At 57.5% G+C, this 9,882-nt stretch overlaps 1 protein-coding gene across 1 annotated transcript in view; it reads left to right on the top strand.

The window, feature by feature from the left end:
- The window catches only part of LOC103273228 (hemicentin-2-like), a 42,902-nt gene that overhangs the window by 30,865 nt on the left and 2,155 nt on the right, over positions 1–9,882 (top strand). Inside the window, 3 exon segments of the mRNA XM_021718851.1 lie at positions 5,608–5,780; positions 7,139–7,245; positions 8,168–8,326. Of these exon segments, the coding sequence (XP_021574526.1) occupies positions 5,608–5,780; positions 7,139–7,245; positions 8,168–8,326 (439 nt within the window).

Genomic DNA, 9,882 nt, shown 5'->3' with positions numbered 1-9,882 from the left:
TCCAGGTTCTCTATTTACCTCCACAGTCTACTCCAAGACAGCTGGTTACTACTGCCCTCATGCCCACTGCAGGACTGGCCAGAACAAGTCGCCATTCTACATTTACAAGGAACTTTCCTGAAACTCTCACCTTCAGAGATCTTCCCCTTCAGCACCTATCTCTGGACCCTGTTCTGGCTAGTTCTGTACCCTTCCACCACCATTCCCCACAACGCCCCTGGCCAGCAGGAAGCAGCCAGAAAGAATAATGACGTCCCTCCCCCAAAGAAACAGAAAAGGTGGGAATGAAGGGTACAGGAAACAGCCAGAGGGGCGGCTCCCAAAATGGCGCCAAACATGGTAAAGCCACACTAGACAGCAAAGGCCCTAGGTTCCGGCTTCTTCATGCACAATTCCCCTTGTGCGCGAAGTTCAAACCTACAAGCCTCCAATCATTTCCCATGACATAGCTAGCTTTGTTATACCCACCCTGCTCCCATGCCGCTCCTCCAATAAGAACCTAGCACAGCCCCTTCTGGCCCCTGCCAAGCCCATAAATATACCCCTCTCCCTGCATAACTCTCTCTTGCTCCCTCTCTCTCTGTCTCTCCCCTTCTCTTGCTTTTTCTCGGTTACAGACCCTCTCTGTAACAGCCCCTTTAATAAATCTCTTGGTCCCAGCTGGGTGTGGAGTCGTTACTGGCGCCGAAATCCTTTCAGGAGTGCAGTGGCTGCTCCTGGCCACCGCAGCCTCGACCACCTGGGCTCCAGTGATCCTTCCGCCTCAGCCTTCCAAGTAGCCGGAATTACAGGCATGTGCTACCACGCACGCCCGGCTGAGTTTTTGATTTATTGTAGAGATGAGGGCTCACCGCCCAGGTGGGTCTCGAACCTGTGGGCTCAGGCAATCCACTCACCTCAGCCTCCCAAAGGCGCGGGATTACAGGCTGAGCCACCAAGCCCAGCCCATATGACAGCTTTTTAAAAATACAGAGTCGGGATCTCGCTGTGTTGCCCAGGCTGGTCTTGGATTCCTGAGTTCAAGTCGTTCCTCCTTCCTCGGCCTCCCAATTGCTGGGATTATGGGCATGAGCCACCATACCCAGCCGAATTTAACAGTTTTGCTGAGATGTAATTCCTGTGCTGGATCATTCACTTATTAAAAGTGCACAATTCCATGTTTTGAGTATATTTAGAGTTGTGTAACTGTCGCCACAATGAGTTTTAAAACATTTCCATCGTCCCTCCAGAAAACTCCATGCCTATTGACAATTCCCCCACCCTTCACCCCCATCCCTGCCTCATCCCTGCCCCAGCTCCTGGCAACCATGAATCTGTTTTCTATCTCTTTGGATTCATCTATTCTAGGCATTCATTTTATTTCTTTTTGAGTCTCGCTCTGTCACCCGGGTTGGTGCAGTGGCACGATCACAGCTCACCGTAGCCTCCGGCGATCCTTCTGCCTCAGCTTCCTGAGTAGCTGGGACTACAGACACACACCACTATGTCCAGCTAATTTTTTATTTTTTTATTTTTTGTAGGGACAAAGTCTTGTTCTATTGCCTAAGCTGGTCTTAAACTTCTGGGCTCCTCCTGCCTCAGCCTCCCAAAGCGTTGGGATTACAGGTGTGAGCCACTGCACCTGGCCTAGACATTTCTTATAAATGGAATCATTTGTAACCTTTTGTGTCTGGCTTCTCTCCCCTCATGTAACGTTTCCAGGTTCATCTGCGTTGTAGCCTGGATCTGAGCTTCATTCCTTTTCAGGTCTGAATAGTACTCCACTGTGCAGTGGATCAGTGACTGGGTGCTAGGGTTACTTCCATTTTTTGGTGACTGTGAATAACCTCACTTTGTATTGTCCTTTAAACTTCATTCACAGGCTCTGGACTTCCTAGTTCTTTGGGCCTCCCTGCCTGCATGGACAATGTCCTCACACAGAATGAAACTGTCCCTCAGACACACACACACACACACACACACACACAGCTCCCTTTGGTTCCCCTGTGATTCCACCAAAAAATAGAGACTTCCGAAGCCCCGTGGACACACACCAAGGCTTGCTGTCTGTCAGCTCCCCTCTCCCCGCTCCCTCCTGCTTGCCTTCCTCCTCCCTTACCCTCCTCCTCCTCTCCCACCCTTCTTTCACTACTTCTCCCTCTTCTTCCCTCCCCTGCGTCCTCCTCTTCCTTCTCCAAAGGAGTCCCAAAGTTCTGCTCGAAAGCTGCTGTTCTGGAGGCTGGAGAGCTTTTTTTTTGAGTTTTAGTCTCACTCCATCACCCAGCCTGGAGTCCAGTGGCACGCTCCCGGCCACTGCAGCCTCCACCTGGTCTCCGGCGATCCTTCCACCGCAGCCTTCCAAGTAGCTGGAACTACAGGTGCGTGCCACCATGCCTGATTGATTTTTTTGATTTATTGTAGAGATGAGGTCTCGCCAAGTTGTCCATGCTGGTCTCAAATCCCTGAACTCAGGCAATCCTCTCACTTCCACCTCCCAAAGTGCTGGGATGACAGGCATGAGCCATTGTGCCCACCTAGAACGTGCTTCTCTGCCTCCTGAATCCAGCTCCCTCCCCCTTGATGAGAGGTGTCCCCCACCAGCCTCACTCTGCTCCTTGAGGCTCTCAGCCACTCTCCACATGGCCCCCAAGCCAAGCTCCACACCCCCCAAACTGCATTCCATGCCCCCCAACCACAAGACCCCTTCTCTCCACCGGGCCTCAAGGACACAGTCCCGCACCCAGGCAGCCTCCTTAGTCCTTGGGGGAGGACGGATCCTGCCTCCCCAGTACTGTGGGGTTCTCGGGCTTGGGAGTCACGATGTGCGGAGCTCTGAGGCCTCTTCTATCCTCACCTGGCCAGGGGTGGCTTCCGCTCCTGCCAGCCGCCCTGGAGGGTGGGCGAGGGCACCGCATTGAGTTCACGGGGGAGCAATGGGGCACGAGGGCATGCATGAACCCCAGCATGCACAGGCAAGCACAGACACACAAACCAGACATCATCAGACATAGACACACACACACACACACACACAGGAGGCTTCTGGGCCAAGGTCCAGCCTCTCTCTGGGGAGTCTGGGGAGTGTTCCGAACTCTTAGACGCATTCAACCCCGAGTCAGAAAGTCACAGTGGGAAGAAAACACACCAGGGGCTTGAGAAGCCCTGACATCCTAGACCACCCACGTTCCCCGTGTGCCTCGCGTGCCCCCCGTCCCTCACGTCCCCGTGTCCCCTGCACCCTGCCCTCCTCTGGGCTCATGTCCACGGTGATGCTGCTGCAGGGTTAATCCTGGGGCCTTGTGTTCTGCCCTCATTCTCCCATCTTCTTGATTCCTCCTGGCCACGTCACCGGCTTTTCCTTTTAAAGGACAAGTCATGAGTGGGGTGCCGGGCTCCCCCGACCTCAGTGGCTCCTCTGTGGGGCACGTGCATGATCAATCGTTCTTGGCAGGAGTGAGTGGGGCTGTCAGGACATCTCTGCAGGATGCTCTTCATTGTCCCCCAGGCACAGTCCCGAGCCAGCAATGAAGACGGGGTGGGCATGGTCCTCGGCACATCTTTCCTGTGGGGCTGTTGTTATTGGAAAGAACGTCCATGTTGTGAATTCAAGATTGAAATCGATGGTGTTAATAGAGCGGTTTCCTGGGCCAGGAGGCTCTAAGCCTTGAGTTGGGCGGTGTGTGGGACCAGGCGGCAGAAGATCTGGGGTCCATCCCCTGCTGGTGCCACCCCCACCCACTCAGGGATCTCAAGCAAGACCCTTCTCCCATCCCAGGCCTCAGTGTCCCCCCATCTGAGGGATGAGAGGGCTGGACAGGCGACGGGGCCAGAGAGCATCCGGGGGTTCCGTCCCACGATTCAACCAGGGATGCCGGGGTGAGGCCATGTTTCCAGGCAGCAGTGCTTGTTGGTGATTTTGTTGAGGAACTGGGATGACTGGAAGCCCTCCTGGCTCCGGCCCCCGGCTCCCGGAGGCAGCCAGCCAGGGTCCCACTCAGGCCAAGTCCCCAATCCCAGAGCAGGGCCAGGAGGGACAGAGGGAAGCCGGAGCGGCTCCTGTGTCGTTCCTGGTCTCTGTCGCCCAGGCTGGAGGGCAGGGGCACAATCATGGCTCACCACAGCCTTGGCCTTCTGGGCTCAGGCGATCCTCCTGCCCCAGCCTCCCAAGTAGCTGGGACGACAGGTGTGTGCCACCACACCTGGCTAATTTTTAGAATTTTTGTAGAGATGAGGTCTCGCTGTGTTGCCCAGGCTAGTCTTCAACTCTTGGGCTTAAGTGATCCTCCTGCCTCGGCCTCCCAAAGTGCAGGGTTGCAGGCATGAGCCACCACACTCGGCCCAGGTTTTCTGTCTTCCTGCTCCCTCCACCCTTCTCGAACTCTGTCCCTTTCCAAGGATCCTACAGGGCAGTCAGCAAACTCTACAGCCAGACACACCTGCAAGGCTAGCCAGGGGACCTCACCTCCTCGAGCCTCAGTTTCCCCACCTGTAAAATGGGGCTCCTGGTAGAACCCACCTAATAGGGTCAGTAAGGGGACACACAGCAAAGTCCAGGTCTGACTCGCATTAAGGGCTCAACAGATGCAAGCGATAATCATTACTCTTGTGGGGTGGGGGTCATTGGCCCCTTGTGACATGCAAATTGGAGAAACAACCTTTGCTGGCGTGTCACAGGCTCCGCGGACTGTGGGGTGGTGCAGCCCTCCTGTTGGATGCTTGGGAAGTGAGACCACTCTCAGGCACTGCGCCCCCCGACACCCGACTCTGGGGCAGAAGACGGGGAGACAGAGCCCCCCAGCCAGGGCAGGCAGATTGTGGAAGCTGAAGGAGAGGCCAGGGCTGAGTTGAGAGGGGTTAGGGGTCAGGGGCCAAGGGAAGACCCAAGGCTGGGAGGTGACAGAGAGTGCTGGGATTGAGAGTCACAGGCCGGGAATCGGGCAGACCGGTGGGCCCTGGTGCCTGAACAGCCACTCGGAGCTGTGTTGACACGGCCGCCTGGAGCTCTGGGCATGGGCCGCCTTGAGCGAGACACAGGCTGGTGATGGTGCCCACTCATGGGCTTCAGTGAGGTGTGGGCAAGACCATGTAGCAGGGACCCTTGGACAGCCTCGCTCTCCAGGTCACTACTGGGGAGTGCATAGCACTGGCGTCTCTATACAAGCTACAATTTTGGGGGGAGGGGGTTGAGTCGGGGTTTCCCTCTGTCGCCCAGGCTGGAGTGCAGTGGCACCATCCCAGCTCCCTGCAGCCTTGACTTCCTGAGCTCAGGCAATGCTCCCACTTCCGCCTCCCGAGTAGGTGGTCTGCACCCCCATGCCCAACTAAGTTTTTAAAAAATTTTTGTAGAGATGAGGTCTCGCTGTGTTGCCCAGGCTGGTCTCCAACTGCTAGGCTCAAGCGATCCTCCTGCCTTGGCCACTCAAAGTGCTGGGATTATAGGTGTGCACCACCACACTGGACAGATATTGTTTTCTGAGTCACTGGGGAAGCGTGGGAAACCCCGCCATCCCCCCACCCTGGCGCCCTTCCCCACCAGAGACTCAAAAGGGTCCGAAAGAGTCCTTCGTGTTGGAGTTGCACCCGGATGCCAGGGCCATGGAGTGGTCCTTCTGTTCATCTTACCAACAGGGGGACAGAGTCGGGCTCTGTGCCAGGCACCCCCCCCCGGGGACTGGGACCCTCCACCGGCGACCCTCAGTTCTCCCCACGAACCTTCCATAGCCTCGGTCCCATGAGAGGCTTGGGTCTGCATTTCTTCGTGCCTCGAGCCTCTGCCTCCACCTGCTTCCTGCTCTTCATGGGTGGGAATCCCTTGGTCTCAGATCAAAAGGACCCCAACATCCACACGTCATTTCAAGTGGAACCCGCGGCTCGGACCGTTGACTCCAGAGGGTTCCCGAGAGCATTGCAGGGCAAGTTGCCCTGCCTTGGCCTCAGACCCACCTCCCAGAATCCCGGAAAGCTGCAGAGGATGACCTCCCGCCTTTCGGCTGAGTGACAGGCCATTGTGGGGGATGATCCGGGCCCTGCCGGAGGCCAGACCCCAGGAGAAGCAACGGGGGTTCTGGGTCAGAGGTTCACGCCTGTCATCCCAGCACTTTGGGAGGCCGAGGCGGGAGGATAGCTTGAGCCCAGGGGTCCGAGACCAGCCTGGGCAACAGAGCAAGACCCTGTCTTTACAAAAAAGAAATCAGAAAATTGGCTGGGTGCAGTGGTGGGCACCTGTAGTCCCAGCGACTCGGGAGGCTGAGGCAGGAGGATCCCCTGAGCCCAGGAGGTCGAGGCTGCAGTGAGCCGTGATCGTGCCCCTTGCACTCCATCCTGGGCGACTCAAAATCAGACAAACAAGCAAAAACAATTCCACCAACCCGTCCCGGTCAGGAAATGCAAAATCTTGCTCATGCCTGTTTCTCCTCCTTCCCTTCGCCCCCGGCGAGAGGAGGTGATTCGGGCATGGCATCTGATTTTCTGAAGTCGTCTTAGCAAAAGTTTTTTTCTCTTTAGAGGCGGGAGGGAAATTGGCAAGATCAGACTCATGTCCATCCTGCAGAGGAGAGAAGCCACGCTCGGTTACACAGATGAAAAGCGATCTCCCGGCCATCCAGGAAGGGAGAGAGAAGGGCGGGGGTTGGAGGCCCAGGAAGAAGGAAGGGGACTGCCTTCTCCACATGGCTCAGCTTGTGACGAGTCTGGACTCCAGCCAGGTTTCCCAGGTTCAAGTCCCAGCACCGCTCCTTGCCAGTTGTGTCAACATGGGCGCGTTCGTCAATCTCGCTGCACTATGAAATGGGCATGTGAAGGGAAGCAGCACAATCTGTGTCCACTGATCAATGCCCAGCAACACGGGGACCACGCCATAGGTGTCACGGTCATCGCGGGAGGCCGTGCAGGATGGTCACTGGACAAAGAGTCTTGGCACCCGCCCTGAGCTCTGGCCCGAATGGACCACGCAGTCCTGGAGAAGCCACACCTCTCAGAGACTCGGTTTCCTCCTCTGATGATGATGGGGGGTCATCGTAACCTCCACTGGGCATCAGCCGCCCACCCAGGGCCTGGTTCATCTGCACCCCATGCCACCCTGCGTGGGAGCCCCGCGTGTATAAATCATGGTTCCCTTCCAGGAGGGGGCTTCTCTCTTCCTCTGCCCTTCTGCTTCCAGCTCCTGGCTCCAGGGCAACTCTGGACACCTGCAAGGGAGAGTCCCAGAAGCCTTGGGAAGTGGGGGTGCATCCTCACGGGTCCTCTGAGGCCCCAGAAAGTCCTACAGTGAGACTGGCAGGCTGAGTTGGCCTCCAGGGTCCTCCTGGGCACTGTCCCCAGAGCTGGTTGAACCCCAAAGCCACCTCTCCCTCCCAAGGACTCATCCTAATCCCCTGCACCACACTGGAGTCCAGAGCCACCCACTGGTTCATTTCCAGGACACGCTGGGCCCTGAATGGCCCCTGCCATCAGCCAGTGCCACACAGCACGTGGCCACGTGGCATCATTTCAACTGCTCTGCAGGAGGAAAATGAGTAAGATGAGGTCATGGTGGGTTTCAGAGCTCAGCTCCAGTTACAAACCAACAATCAAGGCCTGACGGGCCAGAGCCATGTGACTCCCTAGCCCTGGCTGGCTGGGCAGGGCTCAGAGTTGGGCAGAGATGTGACAGACATTACCAACCAATGCCATCTGTCTGAGCAGATGGCCCCTCTCTGGCCTGGCTGCCTGTCAGCACAAATTCCTTGGGGCCACCAGGACAACTGAGATGAGACGTGTCACCAGGGAGCTGACCGGGTCCAGGAAGAGTATTCTAGGAGGAGAAACAGGCACGTGCAAAAGCCCTGGGGTAGTCCTGAGCCTGATCCATTTTAGGAACTAAAAGTAGTTCCTCAAGGCAGGGAGAGGAAGAGAGGTGGGTACAATTGTGCAGGGACAAGATTTGCAGGGCCACAGGGGCACTGACACCCATGCCTTCAAGGGGGCATGAGACCCTGAACCCCCACTTTCCCCATGGGCACCCATCACACAGGCTGTTTGCCATCTCCCAAGGGGTTCATCCCTCTAGCCATGTTGCTGGATGTCCCCTCCCTCTGTCCTTCCTCTTCTCTCTCCTCATCCTCTCCCTTCTCCCCGCTTCCCCTCTCCCTCCCTATCCAAGGAAGAAGGGGCTGGCATGCCCCTGACCACCCCTCATCCCTTCTGGCAGAGCAACCCAGGACCCTCGGACCCACAGGAGGCAGTTGGCCAAATCCTGAGCCTTGGACGCGTCTTTCAAAGAACTTGGGGCATGGAGGACCTGCCTTCTCCCGCTTGTTGGCCATGCCCTCCACCCGAGGGTCCCCTGCCCACCACGGTCACTGTGAGGGTGGGCAGGTCTGGGTCTCCTCAAACCCTGCCTGCCGGAAGGCCAAGCGCTGCCGGGGAGTGGGAGGGGTTCAGGGGAGGGGGTCAGGGGAGGGGTGGAGCTCTCCAGTTTGACTTCCAGCCTCCAGAGAGGCGGTTATATAAGGTTCTGGATTTTAAAGCGTGGAAAGGAAGTTTTTGAAAGCATTAGGGCCAGGCTCGGTGGCTCAGCCTGTAATCCCAGCACTTTGGGAGGCCGAGGTGAATGGATGACCTGAGCTCGCGGATTTGAGATCTGCCTGGGCAACTTGGCGAGACCTCATCTCTACAATAAATAAAAAATTACCCAGGTGTGGTAGCACGTGCCTGTAGTTCCAGCTACTGGGAAGGCTGAGGTGGAAGGATCGCCGGAGCCCAGCAGGTCGAGGCTGCCATGGCCGTGAGCATGCCACTGCCCTCCAGCCTGGGCAACAGAGTAAGACTCTGACTCAAAAAAAAAAAAGCCATGCCCAGGCATGGTGGTGTATGCCTGCTTGTCGTCCCAGCCACTCAGGAGGCTGAGGCAGGAGTATCTCCTGAGTCCAGGAGGCTGAGGCTGCGGTGAGCTGTGATCGTGCCACTGCCCTCCAGCCTGGGCCACAGAGTGAGACCCTGTCTCTATAAAGAGAAGTGCCACACAGGGCAATGAGGAGTGTGCCAGGGCTGGGCCATCCGACCTCAGCAGGGTGCCCCGGTCAAGCTCGGTGCCAGACTGGAGGAGACACGCTCCACACATATTCGCAGATTTACTGAATGAAACCAAGGAAAAGGGAGCGGAGAGTGGGTGAACCAGCCGGGCTGGGACTGGGGGCGAAAGACAGACAGGATCCCGAGGGAGAAGCCGGGAGTCGGGTGCGAGGAGGGGGCCGCGCGGGGGAGGGGCCGGAATCAGGGAAAGTGCTGAGTGAACACTGTCTTTGAAAAGGGCCCAGGTTATTCATCTGAGTCCTCATCTCGCTCAATTTCAGTTCAAGCGGCTGCAAATATTTGAAATGAGTAATTTCTCCTGACGAAGAGAGCCTGATTTCGATTCTGCCTAATTTATTTCAAGATTTCGGGGTGCCCCACCAAGAGGGAAAGGGTTGGGGTCCGTTGCCAGGCAGCTCCCGGCCTCCCTCGCCGGACTCCACTGCCTGGTCCTGCCGCCTGTTCCTCTGGGGAGAGGGGCTGGTGTGCCTGGGCCAGGGGAGGGGCTTGCCTGGACCGCAGGAAGCCCCTAGGCCTGGGGCGCAGGGGGGCCCCCATCCGGGGACAGGGCCCGAGCCAGGCGGCCACTGGCCTGCGCTAGCCCCTGGCCACTGCAGCCTCTTCTCGGGTCCCCAGGCCTCTAGTCCGTACCTCCAGGCCACTGTTCCACAGCCCCCGACCCGCATGGCTCCCGGGGCTCCTGGCAGATCCCTGAGCCCGGCTCTTCCCTCCCCTCTCCTCCTCTGCCCGGCTTGGCCCTGGTCCCTCCCCATCACCCAGACCCCCTGCTCCTCCTGTGAGGCTTAGCCTAATGCCTCCTCCTCTGTGAAGCCTTCCTCATGCTCACAGGAG

The sequence above is a fragment of the Carlito syrichta genome, unplaced genomic scaffold, assembly GCF_000164805.1.
Source record: "Carlito syrichta isolate Samal-C Ts95f unplaced genomic scaffold, Tarsius_syrichta-2.0.1 Scaffold313900, whole genome shotgun sequence".
Lineage (NCBI taxonomy): Eukaryota > Metazoa > Chordata > Mammalia > Primates > Tarsiidae > Carlito > Carlito syrichta.
Note: the sequence above shows the minus strand (reverse complement) of the source record. Positions and strands in the feature narration are given on the sequence as shown.